Source organism: Synchiropus splendidus, chromosome 1 (assembly GCF_027744825.2).
Source record: "Synchiropus splendidus isolate RoL2022-P1 chromosome 1, RoL_Sspl_1.0, whole genome shotgun sequence".
Taxonomy (NCBI): Eukaryota; Metazoa; Chordata; class Actinopteri; order Syngnathiformes; family Callionymidae; genus Synchiropus; species Synchiropus splendidus.
In genome coordinates, this window is record NC_071334.1 from 51,202,986 (window position 1) to 51,220,309 (window position 17,324).

General features: G+C 43.9%; 1 protein-coding gene across 6 annotated transcripts in view; it reads right to left on the reverse strand.

Moving 5' to 3' along the window:
* LOC128752983 (nck-associated protein 5-like) overlaps positions 1–17,324 on the reverse strand; it is a 98,461-nt gene that overhangs the window by 67,160 nt on the left and 13,977 nt on the right. For 4 of the 6 annotated variants that reach the window (XM_053854841.1, XM_053854839.1, XM_053854842.1 and 1 more), the window contains exon 2: positions 11,248–11,321. In XM_053854841.1, coding sequence (XP_053710816.1) covers positions 11,248–11,321 — 74 coding nt within the window. Of the gene's footprint in view, positions 1–108; positions 414–11,247; positions 11,322–12,487; positions 12,601–17,324 lie in introns of those variants that run through there. The other 2 variants (XM_053854840.1, XM_053854844.1) reach the window with 2 other exon arrangements.

The window sequence follows — 17,324 nt, forward strand, 5'->3', positions numbered from 1 at the left end:
AAAGTAATCGCAAAGAAATCCACATTGGAGACTAAAGCAAAAGCATCAACAGAGAATCCCCAAAGAACCTGCAGACAAGCTGTACATGGCGTGCGCTTGGAGGCTCACCCTGATGGAGACGCAGCATCCTGGTGCGTTCAGGGGACACGCATGGTTAATCCACCGGCTCAGCAGCTGATAAAGTTTACATCCACAACGCAGCCGCGCCAATCTGCTCCCACCCTCCGTTTGCTCCCTCAGTCTGTCCGGATCATTCCCGTCTCTGCTCCGGCGTCTCGCAATCAGACAACATGCGCCGACCCTCTTCACACGGTGCCCTTCTCCTTCTCTCCGCGGACGTTCACTCCGCCTCAGCCTGCGGTTGCTCTCACTAACTCACACAAGCTCGGAGGCTCCTCTTCACGCACTGTACGCCTCTCCCACCACCCGCACACCCCGCCTCCACTCTGCGCTCAGTCTCTCTCTCTCTCTCTGTCTGTCTTCCTCCCTGTGAGTCTGAGCATGTCCCTCCTCCCCAGGCTTTGCAGGACATTAAACATGTGTTCTCTGAGACGACTGCCACATCTCTGAACGTGGCTCTTTCCTCAGGGGAAAAGGACAAGCCGGGTCAAAGTAGGTGGGGGGGAGCAGGACAGTGAGGGGAGGGCAAATCCGGGGCAAGGATGCCTAACCAGCACCTATCAGCTGGTGAGGGTAACTAGCTCCAACCGATGAATGGAACAATAAGATGGATGCTCCCCAAAATGTGCGGCAAAGATGGGGCTTAGCTGGTAACCACAGAGGCAAAACGCCAGAGATGCTCATGAGCCTTCTGGCTCAGCTCAGACAGAAGGAGCTCGAGAGGACAGATCACATCAAGTCGTGGAATTTTAACAATAAGCGGTGTTGAGTTGTTGATGAATTTGGAAAAACAAACTCGGCGCCAATGAAAAATATGTTTGTCTTACTATCTTAGTGAGGACCGCCATTGACATAGTGCTTTCCCCAGAAACCTAACCATCTAAAACAAATGGCTAAACATAACCTATTTTGTAGTTTTAACCCTCAAAGTGAGTCAGAATGAAGTGAGGACCGGCCCAAATGTCCCCACTCTGTTGATTAAAAACTCATACAGGTTCTCACAAAGATAGAAGAACCAAGATACTCACACAAGACGTGTCCCGTACTCTGATTAGGGTATTAGTGTTTGGATTTTGGGAGTGTGCCTGTGTTCTATGCTTCATGTCTTAAGGCATAGTTTGCTTGGGGGTTGTATTTCTTGCTCCATACAGCTCTGGGTGGTGCTTTGTGATCTGGCAACCCCATGTCATGTGTTTGATTTGATGGCCGTGTCTTTGTTACAGTCCGTTTTTATGAGGCTTTTGTTTTCTTTTTCCCCATATTGTGCTCATCAGGGATTGTCTACTGAAATGTTGTGGGTTTTCTGATGTGCTTGCTGCTTTAAGGCTTGTTTTACCCTTTAGTTGTACTCCTATTGTGTACCTATACCTAGCGCCACATCAGCATTATTTTCCAGGCAAAAACTACCCTGAAAGAAGCACTCAGTTTTGCAAGTGTGTTTGTTGTCAAAACAGGACTGAATGGAGTTTGATGTTTCACTACACTGTATCAGGTGACACACTTGGTATCCACAAGCAAGTGAGCCCATGTTTATGAGTTCTCTAAAGCGCTAGGAAGATGAAATGCCACCTTTATTCATGGTCATCCATTCCGGACTAATGTAGTTCCTAAAATATCTCAATGCACCAAACATGACCTTTACGTGATCTGTTCGGAACGTGACGTCATCATCAAACGCGTTCGAATGTGACCCCACGGCACCCGCTAACGGACTTCACAGAGCTGCTTTGTCTTGAAAGATGAGGAAGCTGTGCACAGCAGGTATATGCCAACCCTCCAGATGTGGATAAGACGATGCAATTTCTGGGGTCCACAACAAGCAAGAAGACAGACATAGGCAGCCTTTTCACAATTTTTAACTTATAAGTCATATTTAAAGTTTTATCTTGATGCAAAGCCACTTTAATAGTATGTCAGGAGGGATGACTCAAGAGGAAAAACTGGATCCGAAGGGACCTTTTAGGAAAACAAAGCAAATATTTGGAAGATGCCGTCACGCTCTTACACAACACGCTTATTTTGTTTGCGATTGCCTAAACAGTAAGCTGAAGGCCTACAATCCTGTAAGCATATAAGCACTGCTTTCACACTTAAATCCTGAAAAATGTTGATCCTGTTCTCGTAAGGGCCGTTTCATGCCCATTCACACCGAGGACTTGGAGCATTGGCACCAGCAAAATGACCGAGCTGAAGATCAAGTAGGAACCAAAAGTGAAAGAAAGTAATTAAGAAGAGGAAGGAAAAAAGGAGCGTGGTTTGGTTGGAATGGCGCAAGTGAGGGTCCTGGCTTCAGCCCATCTGCTGCAATCACAATCAGTCTCAGCTGAACGGCTGTGACAAACTGCAGCCCAAAGCCCACATCCTCAACCAGCCAGGACGCCTCTGAGCATGGGCTGAGGGAGATGGAAGAGGGGGATGAGGAGGCGGTGAGAAGGAGGGGGACCCCTTCTATTGTCTGCTCCCCAATAGGACCAGTGCGAGCGGGAGGGAATGCAATGGGTGAGGGTGAAAGGGGGAATTAAAAGGGTTCAGTGACAGGACTGCTCAGTTAAAAAGGAAAAAGAAAAGACCAACGTGACTTAGAGTTAGAGCGATCGTGACCACTCTGCCCCACATTCACTGTGCTAATGTGCTAAATGATGGATAGAGAAGAAAGGGGGTAACCGCAGTAAGTGAAGTGGTCCCAGCTATTTAAAAACAAGTCATCCTTCTTTAGGAATACTTACTTACCAGACATAAATAAGATATTTGTGCCAGTTTATACACCAGGGAACATTTTTAGAATAGTCAACTACAAAAAAAGCAGCGTACAATATGTCTGAATGATTTCCCAGCTGTTCACCAACTCTGCTGATAGTAGCACCTACTTTGCTTCTGGGGTAGGTCTGGCCACAATGGTATATGTGCACACATATTAGAACATGCAAAGTGGGACCAAAGTAAATCTGCCTCCAAGAGTCAGCTGTCCAGCAAGATGTCCGCCACATTTCCAGTTTGTCCTTAAGGAAACTAGGCAAAGATGGATGAAGGCCAGAGACGCCATGCAGAGAGGGATAATTGTTTTTATCATAAGTGCAGCTGGCTCAAATCTTAATACGCAAGCATGATTCGATTCTCAGAGCAGGTGGCCACCAATTTGACACCATTGTCCTCCCCGGATAAAAAAGACAAATGGACTACTGAGTCAGCACTAACGCACATATATGTAGAGTAATCTGGAAATATTGAAAGCTGAGTTGCATTGTTTTTGACTCACGCCTCACTTCACCACACTGTAGTCCAACTTTATTTATTTCATTGAAGTAGCATTCATTCATACCAATGGTGGTCACAGTCATAAATTTAACCTTTATGATTGTGACCAGAGCCACAGTCGCAAACATTACCTTTTGTTACACCAAATAAAGTGTGTCCAATTCTATCATACCATTTCAGGCTTCTTATGGCAAATGTATTTAATAGAGATATTTGAGAATATAATATCATACGGACATGTTATCATCAACATCATGGTTAATCTGGACTTTCATATCACCAAACCAATAAACAATGAAACCAGCCATGTTTTGCCGTCCACACCATCATTCAGCATATACACACGGCTCTGTGCTGATATGTATGAGTTGGTGCTAAGTGATGTGTTTCGTTCATTGAGGTCATTGCTGCTCCAGTGTTGTCAATGACAGATCCCACTGTTTGGAATCACTCAGCCAATCCACACAGCCAGCCTGGCTCCACAGCAGTCGCTCACACACCACACACACACGTGTATATAGGATACAGGATACCATTCACAGATAGCAATTCAGCTTGAAAGGTTGACGTCACATTGGAAAAACCGCATTGCATTGTTGGTCCACTGGAACCAGTTTACAACACCGTCGCCAGCTCTGTGCACTGTTTGTTTGTTGAAGTCCATCTGTTAAACGTTGATCATGATGGAAACGTGTTGTTATTAACAGCCACACTCATTCCCATGACCGCTTCGGAAAACCATTGGTTTGCGATTGTTCCCGTTTCATTGATGGAGGGAGAGCCACGGACTCCGGTCCCGGAAGTAACAGTGATGCGCTGTATAGCCTGGATCACAGCCGAGAGGCTTCCAAACATCATCTTGTTGGCGTTTTCGCAGCAGTTGTGACTGTGTGGAAAGTTTGAATAAACAAGCTCTGAATCAAAGCATGTCTGTTGCTGCTTCGCGTGTAATGCCACACTCATGTCAAAGTGTAGCGACAATAGACTTTAGCAGTGCCGGTGTTTATCACGTGACAGCAATAGCTTCATGTCCCTCACCAGCCAATGTATCTCAAGATGGAGACGGATGACGATGGAGTTTCTATGCAAATATAATAAGATTCCGAGCAAACAGGCAAACTAGGCTAAATCTTTTAAATTAAAAAATACTGGGTAATCCACCATGTGTGTTGTAATAAAATATCATATATACATATATATATACAGTAGTTTTTATCATCGAGATCCTTCACAAACCAAGTCCCCGCTGACAACGTCAGGCACACTTTCCCACCAATGCATTAATCCCCATCAACTTGATCATAGCTGAGTGACCAGGGGCTTCCATGGCAGACCGACTCACATTGCTTGAGCTCATTACCCAACCACTGGACTCCACCAGCAAGGTGTGTGTTCCCAGACAGACATTAATCACACAGGGGAAGAAGAAAAATGCTGTTTCCCTCACGTGTCTCCAGCCCTGCAGAGGCGATTAGTGCGTACACAGTGTTTAAGCTTAAAGTTGCCCCCAGAAACAGCTACTTATTGTCTGACAGCAGTGGAGAAAAGTGAGGGGAGTAAAATCATTTGGAAGCACATGAGAGGTGCCGGGGCTGGGAGCAATCCATCTCGGAGATGTTCAGCTGTCAGCAAGTCGAGACACTTTTTGGGGAAAGGGGAGGAGTTTGGTGATTTCAGCAGCGATGTGAGCAAAGGAAATTCCAAGCTGCAGACAGGGAGCTTGTTTGTTTGGCCAACACAAGGCTGCTCAGGATCAAACTCCAACTCCCAGACTGATGCAAATCATATGACAGGTCATATGGGAATACTTAACAGTTTGCAGATGACGACATGCTTGTCGTGTAACTTCATTGTGGATTGATGAAGTGTGTAACACAATATATGTGATAATGGGTTTCGGTTTTGTTTCATTAGGCAGCAGGATTGGGGGTGGAACGGGTCGCGGGGTGGGGGTTCAGGGAGACTTCATGTTTGGCAGCGATTTGCTTTCTCAGGAAATGCCTGGAATGAAGTCGGATTAAGGCTGATTGAGATCGTCTTTAATTTCATGTATGTTTGCTTTTTAGATGAGTTTGACATTTGGCATGAAGTTACTGCAAACAGTGACATTGCGGTCCACAATATTTCCGCAAGTTAAAGTGCTGAGAACCAACTGAGGGTTGTTTCAGCCCTGACAAGTTTTGTACCAGAGCACAATTGTGTTGGCTCTGGAAGATGGTGGCTTCAAAAATGTTTAAAACTGTCAGTGTTTTCAAGGTAAACCCTCCATTCTGTCAACTTTCCAGCAAGACTGAAGAAAAGATGAAGAGGTAAAAATAGATAAAATATATATTTCATACCAAACCAATGATTCAGGTGTGTGATGGAAGTGAATACAGAGTGAGAGGATCAGTCAGTGAAAACCTTTGGCAAGTGATTCCAGATGTTTGTCACTGCTTATTTAGTGTGTTTAAAGTCGAGACCAAGACGACAGTAAGATTGTACCGGACTCTTTTGCTAGCTCAGCAGATTATTATTATTATTATTTTAAACTACAATACTTACTTACAATACTAGCCTTAAAAATACTTGCATGTCTATATGATGATGAGGCACCAGTAGACTAGAGACTATGATGGAAGTGATTCTGGCAAAGTTCTGCACTGCAATAATAGAGTTTCAAATAAAATAGTTTATCACTAAAATACTACATGTAGAAATGTACATCTCTATCAAGTTTATTCATGGTCCTTGTGTTTGAAAATGATGAAGTGGTAAGAGCTGGATACTAGTTACAGGAAACCAGATATTCCAAACATATTTTTGTGTTTCTAATTCATCCTTTTAATGTGATTACAAGGAAAGAGAAAAGTTGACCACACGTTTCATGCGCCGATGTAACCAGTCAGCCACAGAGAAAAGGCTCGTTCAGACGAATTTCAGGAATCGTCAGTGATATAGTGGAATAGGAGTATAATTGCTGTTGTTGTCTGCGCTTGAAAATGGAGACAGTTAAACGATGGTCTACATCCAGGAGCTTTTTCACGTGATAATGGCCAGACTAGCATCGAGGAACTATTGTAACCAATCATGTTTGCATGCTTGTTCTTCCAGTGCAGGACTTGGATGGATTTAGCGTGAGTGTTTTAGTCTTAGCGTGTCGTCATATTGAATCCTTCATTGTGGGAGGACAGTGAAAATGAAAAAGAAAATCTTGCAACTCTGTTAAACTCTAATTTTAGCTGTTACTCAAAGGCTGTTGAGAATGCGGGTAGTGCCAAATGGAACATATGCAAATAAAAACAATACAGCTTGCTGGTAAGTATTTCCATCTCTGGGATTGTAATGTATCTGCTGGGAAACCGAGGCATCCATTACGTTTGATATATGACTCGCTACTGACGCTTAGCATCAGAGCTAACCTTGACTGCATTAGCAAGAGTGACTTATTGGTAAGAGATATTGAGAGCAGAATGCAGAGCAGGTCTACGGAGAGGAGACGACCGAGTATCCGTATAAGTACGTTAGTGCCGCTCTGTGTCTAGAAACGTGAGAATCTTTTAAGTTTCCTTAACTGATGTGATTAACCCCTTCATGATGTGATTCATGTGCTGGAGGTTTCAGGTGTTTACAGGCCAGGAGAGACTCGCACATCTGCTCAAACAGTCAGTGGGTCCAGAAGATTAACTGGTGTTGACCCGTGTCAACCACAAGTAATGGCCTGCACCTACATTTATTGCTTGAGGGAGTTCATCATTTCAGGTGCGCCTCGTATGAGGTGGCAGGTAGAGGAAAGCCCAACCGAAACAGATTGAAGAATTGCTTCTCTGACTTCTCTCTTGTGGTAAACACTCAACCATCATTGGGGAACAGACTCATGGGTCTGAAATTGTCTGCGCTATAAACTACAGCAGTGAGTTTCAAGAAGCTTTTTCTTCGCTGTAAGCGAAGGCTCAGAGATATTTTGGAGTCTGTGATGTGACCCCTAATTGACGGATTAGACCAAGTCACTCCGTTCTGAGGCCACCCGAGTGTCTTAGATCTTGGGAGCTTTGCATGATCAAATTATTACTCTAGATGGGTCTACTTATCCCATTAAAGGTGCAAAATACATGGTGTGTAAGGCAGATCCTTCGGGTGCTGTGGAGTTTGTGGAAGCCTGAGTCATTTCCACCTCCTCGTCCACCACATACTTGGCGAGGGGATTATGGTCTTTCATCTCGCCCAGACTGCCGCCAGCGCGCAGTCTTTGAGGCCTAAAATGTAGTAAACTCACAGAGCGACACATTTGGTTTGTTGTTATCATGGTGCTGCCAGATACTTTTGGGAAGGACGACGCAATGTCAGCCAAATTCAAATCATTTGTGCACCAGAAATACCATACGAGCCAAATCTCATCCTAACTGAGTTTGTTTTTAAACTCAGGCTAAGCTTTGACTTTGATGTGTGATTCATTTCTCTCAATTGTTAAACTGGATGGGCTGGAGGCGATTCTGAAAAAAGTCTCTCCCTCAGCGTGAATTCCTGTTGATTGTAGTTTCAGAAATATTCTCTACACTCACAGGCTTCCCAGCGTGAGTCCCGCTCTGAGTGAGTCATTTTACCAAAGAGTTCAATATCATTAAATTGCAAGTACCTTCATACCTTCAGACATGGACGTCTCTAGCCTGTCGTCACCGACTTCACTGCAACTTCAGAATGTCAAACTCAAAATTAGATTATAGTCATGACATCATCGGCATAGAAAAGATGAGTCTTTTTCTTGTAGTCTTTACAGAAACATTATTATACATTATTATATTTGTTAAAGTGTTAAAATTAAACTTCCTATATAGTGTTGAAAAAATGCCATATAGTCATATAACTGACCAAGAGGCTTTACAAAGTAGTGACAGTGACGGTTTCAATTGAACATGAAGCTTCATGTCAGTTTAGCTTTACCAACTTTAATCCTGAAGTTGGTTAGTGAGAGACAAGGCAAGATCGCCAAGTTCAATTAAACAGAGAAAAATTCTCATCCTCAATGAATCGCTTTCCCTATAATCCCCCAACTGAGCATGAATCAGACACGACCCCCACTTTCAATCTCTCCTCTCTCTGTGTAGCGCAGTTGCTCCATGAACATGACAAATGGTTTATTGATCAGCAGATGTTGTTCGCTAATGTCACCTCAGCATGCGCTGCAGCTGCTGCAACGGCCCCCGTACGAACCGGCCGAGCAGACCTCCAGCAAAGTCACTTAGCAGCCCTCCTCTGAGGAACGCTCCCTTTGCTTTAGGTGTTGACAGAGACAGTGGGAGACACCATCTGCCCCAACTAGAAGTGCAGAGAGAGAAAGGAGGGAGAATGGAGCATTTCGCCGATAGTGCCGACTAAACGCAACACGCCGGTCAGGTGAGGAAAGAGAATAAAATGACAATGTCACATATAAAACAAACCAACCCATCCTGACTTTCATGGCGGGGAAGTGGACTTTTGCGTTCTATGCTGACATCAAAGGCAGCCTTCAGCCTTGCATGTTGCCCCATTGGTGAATGAATGGAGTAATAAGTGTTTTCCTTTAGAGAGAATTACGTTGGGTGTCAGATGCTATGTTATGATATGTAGCGGTCTTCCTTACTGATGGTGACATCAGTAAGTCGCCGTTGAGTTTAATGGACACGTTATTGATTGCAGGCCGAAACTGAAGATCGGATGATTCGGATGATTTGAAATCAGGACGACTGTGGTGCATTGAACCTTGTAAACAGAGGGGAAAAGTCTAATCTACATTGTTTTAATCCACAGAGGAGATTAAACAGTGAAAGTCCGTTGACACAGCAGCTTGTCCGAAGAAGGTCATGCAAACAGTCTCCCTCTACGAAACGCTATCTTTACAATGTAAGTCTCCTCATACAGTCACCCCAGTTCAGATTATTTAGAGAGAATCTGTTGCATTATTTGTTTATTTAATTTCAATTTATGAGCCTTTATGACGAGCTTTCAGACTGGGTCAATGCCACGGATGATAATAACATGGAAAGCTAACACGCTTCTGTATTGAAGTGATGAAACTGTTCTGTTTGAAGTCATCACTGCACATCCGCTGCACTGCAGCAGTGGGAAACATGCTCCACTACGTAACGACGGCGCATGTGTTCAGTGGGTCACTAGGTCATGATGTGGGGATGCAGAAACTAAACTATGTGGGGCGCCTCTATCTCCCTGTGAAGGATTGAGAGTAATATTCGGACAAAAGGACAAAACTTTTCTGTCAAAATCCCAGCGTTTTCAGCTGTTTTTCTCCACAAGACGTATAGTGTGACTGGCAATTGCAGTACTTTATCACCCTTAAGGAGAAACAAGTTAGATATACAATGTGCGCCGTCATGCTGCATCCCCTTCTCCGCCATCTCACCCACCACTTTTCTGTTAATATTAACATGATTTCCTTTTAAATTCCTGATATGTTTAAATCTCGCATTAGCAGGACAAAAATGATGATTTATTTTAAATCAGGATAAATGATTGAGGTATGATTTAGTCCCAAATCGCCCATATTTAGTTATTAATCACTGTTATTGACATAAGAAGCTGATTCCTCTCTGCAGGAAAAGAGAATTTAAACTCTATATTGCCCACACAACTCACCAACAGACCCAAAACAACTTGAGATCATGAGCCCTACCCCTAGAAAACATGAGCAACGTCTTTTGTGGAATAGCCAAACTATTTCATCAGATAATATTTTCACATCCAGAACAATCTGTTAGTTTGCTGTAAAGTCAGATGACACTCCTGCTCCTGCCAATAGACCACAGGTAATTAGCATTGAGCAATTTAAACTCTGAAAAAGCCTTGCATTGGAAAGGGTAAGTGTCATCAAACCTAACTTCATAAACACTTGCAGAGATATTGTTCTTATGGGCAAGGTGTAACACTACAAACCGTCATGTGGAGTAAGTACAATACTGTCAATTCAAAAAAGGATACCACACTCACAGAAGTGAGAGATTTACTTGACCAGACCCATTGCTCATATACATATGAAAACCAGGAACCTTGGTTGAGGTCATATTCAGTCAGATGGAGCTCTCACCGAATGAGACTTCATTGTTGGAGCAATAAGAGGGTCACTTTTTAGGAGCTTTTACAAGTTCATGGCTTGGACGACACTTTGTCTTCTGGCCACACTGCGGTCAGTCTCAGCCCATTCAGCTTTCCTCCACAGTTGGTAGGTCACACAAGGTGAAGCTGAGGATGAGTCTTGCGCCTTATAAAGAGGGGAGTGGCTGAGGTGGACAGGAGGGTCACTCCTTTACACAGCACCTTCTTTATTAAAGGGCTGCCCAGACTAGTAAAGGGGATGGTCAGTGGTCATCCATCCCCCCCAGCCACCCACCCTGAGACCACTCTGGCCTTATGTCTAACCCCCCACCCAGCCCTTCTCTGCTCAATCAGGGAGAAAATTACTTTTGAGTCAGGGGAATACAGCTCCATTGAGATGGAGTGAAGGCTGTTTGAAAGGGGTGAAGTTTAAAAAATCGTCTCTCTTTTCTGCAGAAGCGGTGCATCATTCGACAGGAAAGGATGATCGGTGCATGGAGGGGACAAGGTCATTAGATTGGCATCTTCATAAGTGCTCCGTCCCCATTGTCTGGGCGAATCCTTTCCAATGGAACGTCATGAGAAATTCCCTAACTCAACCCCACACTGGGCTCAGACACTGCCCTTTTGTCCGCCACTTTTCAATGTTCGTCCAACACACAAAAAACATTTCTCAAGAGCAAACAAAGCTTGTCTTGGGCTGAAAACCAAACAACATCGTGCTTCTGTCTGTGATTGGAAATGCTTTGCAACCATCTGCTGATAACCTTTTTTGCAATAAACGTCTTTCCTGGTGTATTGTGTTACCTCCTCACGTTCCGTCGCTCATCCTCCAGTTGTTTGAGCAGCTCATCGATGTATTTGTTGGCGTCCATGGATTCCTGCAAGCAACAAATCAAAGGTGAGTGAATGTGAGATGAAGTGATATGATCAAAGTGAGGCCTCATACAAGACATGGTTTGTGTTTAGCATTCAGTGAGAACAGTGAGCTGGAGCAGCATGAGTAACCCCAGAAGCACCACTGTATATTCCCTGATGCTTGGCCCACCACCAAGCCAGCTGTGTAATGTCAACTGGCAAATGGCCACACTTCAGAGCCAGCATTTCTGGGTTGCAGTGGAAACAGAAACAGAGGAGCGTGGAAGAATCAGCTGTCAGGCCGTAGTTTGTCTTCTACACTACATGAAATGAGGGTCACAGAGCCTTCGTGTCGTGATCCCTTCCGATCCTGAGCGGTTTAAGATTAATTAATAGTATGTTGCCAGGATAGATCATGACACATGTCTTGGCTAAACGGTTATCTCTGAGGGACAGATGTTCCACATCGATCTTCAGGCGCTCTGGAAGGCGTGAAGGAAGGAATAGAAAGAGGTGAAAGATGAAAGAAATGGAGGGGGGGGAGCCATGACTCATTAGATGTGCTTTGACGGAGGTCGTACCAAGATTCCTCAGCATAAAATACACGACGCCCTTTGGCGCTAAAGGATTACAAAGGTAGTGATTAAATTCAAGGAATGGTTGTCGGTGAAGTCACAGGTTAAACCAGAAGTACTGGATTCTGTTGCATCCGGACAGATTCTGGCCTCCTGCTGAGCCAGTGTGAAGCCTTAAAGCAGCTGCTGGTTCAGGACACAACAATCTTTTGGGCCCAAAATCACTCTTCTATTCTAACAGATGCTGATGCGGCCTCAGCGACAGCCAGAGGCCCTACAGCCATGGTAGAAGCGTGTGTCCGCGGCTCCCCTGCTGAGCTGAAAATGAAGGCTACGCTGTGTGGCCATTAGGTAAACAGAGTGAAGGCCAAAACACTGATCGATGATGAGCATTATGTTGACATATTTGTTCGATTAATTCCTCTGGAATATTTCCAGTATGACAGTAGCCCATTTTAATTTAACATTTTGCAACTTTGAAACCCTCTTGACCAAAGATTCAGATTTTTAAAAGTCAAAGCCTAGTTAGATATCAAACAGTAGAGAATAGGAAAATACAAGATTTCTATTCAACTCTAAAGAGAACACCTACATGACATGTAAAGTCAGGTCACCTCTGTTATTGCATCCAGCACTGACACACTTGGACCTATTTTTAGTAGAATCTGAAGCTTCACCATGTTGTACAGACAAGTGTGGATTGTCCGTATCCAACTACAATCTCACTGCAATTACGACGTCTCCTTAAGGTTTGTGCTTCTTTGTGAAAGCATGTTACGGGAAATATTTCCAGGCCACATCAAAGATGAAGTAAATGCCTGCTGTCATCACATAGGCGTACCTAAATGACAGGGCACAGGAACAATCTTCAGCACATAAAGGAATGTAAGGAATGCAGAATCCTTGCTGTCATGTGAACCAGGAGGGTATTTAACACACAGATTTAAAGCCTGACTAATGCATGTAATGTGTTATAATCTGCAGTCAGGAATGATGGCTGATGGTTTTCAGCGAGATTAAAAACGTACATGTCGAGCGGGGACACTAAATGTGTGTACCTTGGAGTCACGTTTCATCAGATCAGCGCACTCAGGTTCAGCCAGCAATTAACACGACTCTTCATGAGAACTGTCATGTCATATAAAGTCCACAATGTGCTTCAAAATGATTTTAATTCACTGTAACATTACATTATTGAGGATGTGCCTTAAATGCCGCTCTGTTTTACAGTTAGCCTTTACGTTTGCATGAATTGTAGACAACTTTCCGCTATGGTGAACACACAAAAAAAAAGACAATCTAAAGTCATAGCTTCTTTTGTTGATGTGCAAAAAGTTGAATTTTACAACTGCGCTGGGAAATGACGTGACTCTCGTAGCAACAGGTTTAATGCATTGCATTTGCAGGTAGAATTGGAAGCAACGTCGGCGACGCCAGTGTTGGTAGAAACCATTGGCTGACATAAGTAACCCATCCTGGTGTTGCACGGTGATGGGTGGTCTGTTCACAGAATTATGTTGGATGCCCCTGATAGGCCTCTCAAAGTGACTGAGTCACGTGGCTGCTTGAGGGGTTTCAAATAGCAAATGACACAATGTCACACATTGAAGGGAAGGAGCACCACCCCTTACTCTACCTAACCACAACCTTTCTTTTACGCGACGTGCTGCCCAGGGCGTCAGGTTGTCAAGCTGGCTTCGGCGTCAGTGTAGGATGCAAAGGTCCACTTTCCCAACGTCAACATAAAACACCATGGGAGTGAGGATGGGTTGCACCCCAACAGATAACAAGTCTCATTTTCCCCTCAACTTTACCATAGACAACTATAGACTTTTCTGGACTGTGATTTTTTAATTTTATTTATATAAAGTTTGTTTACTGATTTTGACATGAATCAGTCAAAACAGCTCAACAGTGTCACGTAATGATAAGACAGAGTAAAACAAAGTAATGAAGTCGAAAGCGTCCATTACGATCGCAAGTGCACTGACATGTTCATAGCTGTAGAATTAAGTAAAGACATATATACAAGTATATTGAAAATAAAACCTACAAGAAAAGATAAGAAAAATAAGGTCATAACAAAGTCAAGACAGACAAACATACAAAACCACCCAGTCTGCATTGTCACACACCCCTCCAATGTTATGCACAATCATACACTCGGTCAAACAAACATTCAAGATGAACTGTAATGATGGCGCTTTGCATAACACTCAGATCCATTTTGTTGGCATATGTCATTGCATAGCCATGATAAAGATAAAGCCATGACGGGCCCATCGGGTCAAGATCAGACGTTGGGCAGTGAAGGACATTAAATCTTTTTGGAGTGAGGGGAGAGACAGTTCACTGATGCCAAATAAAGCTGTTAAAGTCTTCGGTAGGTGCCAGTCACCTGTGACAATGTCCTGAAGATCCCCTCCCAGCAACCAGAGATAGAGATAGACATGACCAAAACATATGTGTGTGGTTAGCTGTTTCATTATGGCACCTGTCACAAACTGCATCTGATCATATGTTCTTGGGAGTTTTAGTCTTGTCCACTACGTGCGGTGAACAAGCTTGCATTGGATCAGTCCACGTCGGGCACAAAAATTTGAATCTTTCCCATTGTACTTCAGTGATTCTCTCCCCAATCTCCTCCTCCCAAAGACTATGGATTCTGTTGTAGAAATGTATACCTTGATCACCGGTGTTTGGGAGAGAAAAACATCTAAGGAGGTTTTTCCAGGTAAATGACTTTTCCGGACTGTGATTTACACGAGTATTCAGGTTTTTGGGTCAGTGCCAGGAGTCAAGCTCAACAGTAGTTTTGTTGGTCGTTTTCAGAACGTGATTATTCTAGAAAAAAAGTGGCAGATCAAATCAGGAACACACGTCTCCAACATGAGAAACACGACAAACCTTTTGGACACAAGACTCCTTTAAGAGGTACTGTCTATCCTGTTTTGTTTACTCTTGTATGAAAGGGTTTGATGGGGGAAAGAAAAGCTAAGGGAATTGCTTTCCTGCCTGCTCCAATGTGAAGATTTGCTCTTCATGTGCTTATACATTTTTAAAACATGAGGGGCCAGCCCGCTACTGCTGAGGCTCAGAGGAGCTGGGATGGGATAAAATGGGGGGAAAAAAAAACACCCTCTCTTTGTGTGAAGCCGCAAACACGCAAACAGGGGGACTGACTGACACTCAATCCAACGACATTCTGTTTCAGATTTTTCAGCAATAAAAACATCAAATGTATTTAAGATCCACGTGAAGCGCTCAGGCACGCTCTGCTCTTTCACACATTCTTGAAGATTAGTTGGAATGGCATCACTTCCTGGAAAAGTGTCTGGTTCTCTTGCTGGCCTCTCTGGAGCTGACTGCAAGAAATAAATAACCCTCAGGTTAGATAAAACTTTGACCTTGTAGCCAGTCAGGTCAGGTTCCTTGAAGTCTTCACAGCAGTGAGTTTCTTTCGCCACCACAGATCAGCGGCTCAGGCTGCAGTAGGAGATAAGACACCGCGTGGCGCTCTGGGAATGAGACCTCGCCAAAGACAAGGTCACAACCTTCCCTTTCTACTCATCCCTTCATGCTGACCTTTCTCTGCCCACCGCAACATTTTCTGCAAGCTGATGACATGTCGGATGCCATTTGGGATTTGGGGAAAAACTTGAAGCTTTCACTCGCTGATTTATGAGAGCAGATTCTTCACTCTGGCTCCTTGGAGTAAAAGGTTAAGTTTGAAATTCTCTGCTGGATTCGGAATGCCTCAAATTCCATCTGCGTGGAAATCGTACTCACGTCAGATACTGCAGGGTTCATATGGATATCATCAGCGTGTGTAAACAAGGAAAATTTAATAAGCCTGGAGGAAAACCTATTCCCCTGTGTGCGCATAATATATGAGTGTGGCACTATCACAGTGAGATAATGAACCAATGAACGATGGCTTCTGCACAGCCACACTCTTATCAGCTGGATGGGGGTCGTCTGCCAGTGATCTGCCACTCACAGGTCATTATTCACGATCCCAATAAAGTGGTGTCATATTATCATGCCAACAATCCGACTCTCATATCCCCAGATGACAGCTGATAATCCGGTGTGAAGGGCTTCCATGCAGGCTAATTTCAGGTTGCTGATATATGTGCATTGTCAAGTTCCAACTATGAGAGATGAATTAGGCTCAACAACTGTTGCTGACGACCAGTCGGAAGAAGTGATATAATTGAAGAGGAAATTGCTTCTGGTTCTCCTTGGCCCATAGTAGCAGGAGCCTAACCACACGAGTCTTTTCAAACCTGATGTGCCACGCTGAATTCAGCCTTGTCATTTGACTTTTATTGTGAAAGCCTGTTTGGGGTCATCTAAATCCTCATGGTGGACACTCACCAAAACATAATGTTACAGTTCTTATATCGCTCTTACAGCCTTCTGTTTGGACACTTATTTACCAACTTTACGTCTCAAACTTTGTGATTTGTGCCACACCGAAAAACGGCAATAATATTGAAATTAAAGAGAAACATATCACTAAAAAGGACGAATATGAACTTCCTACAGTTGTTCTTCTTACAATTCAAAGCATGGCTAAATGAGCCGTGAATAATTTATGACATTCAATGAAATATTTAGTTTTAACAATCTCATGTACACAACATTTTGGGTACAGTACCTGCCTCGCGGATTGTTTTGGTCTGAGCACCACTGTACAGCGTTCACGGCATGGAAGCGATGACCTTTAAAAAGGATCCATACGAACCCAGTTACCTAGTTGCCTGCTGCTTTTCCAGTCTGTTTCTTCCATCCCATCAAGTTTCATGCCTTGGTGGTTGGCTCACGTCAGCGTAAACATTGCAGCCCAACCAATGACCCACAAGCCACCTCTGACAAGAGAATTCATCACTGAGAAAATGTGCTAACCTTGACTTGCAAACCAAATACCTGCTGTCTTTGATGATACATTCGAAACAGCGCATTTGTGATCATTGTCCTCAGTTCTTCATGCTCCCAGGTCATTAACTCTCCAGAGGAGATGAGGCGGGACCTGTGCTGAGCACTATACTGCTGACTTGTTCCCCAGGCTCCATTGGTGTAAAGGTGGGGAGGCCACACAGTAGCCTTATTGAGCTCCCAACATTCATGTGAGGGAGCAGGATATTCTTCATCGACCTACCTTCCTGCATGGAACAGTGTCAGGTAATATGGATTACCACAGATACAAAAGAGACCTTGTTATCCTGCGTAGGTTTCAGAAGTTCAGGTTATCAGATGTTCCTCCTCTGGTAGCAGCCAGAGCCCAAACATCAACACCCCGCCACTGTCAGGTATCCAAATCCCAGCAGATTATCTTTCCAAACATTAAGATCGGCCCGACTCTGTATAAACTGCTTGTCTGTTTGTGCTTCTCTGCTCTTTGGGGCTTGACAAATTGGGCCATTCATGTCTTTTGGGAACAGTGGT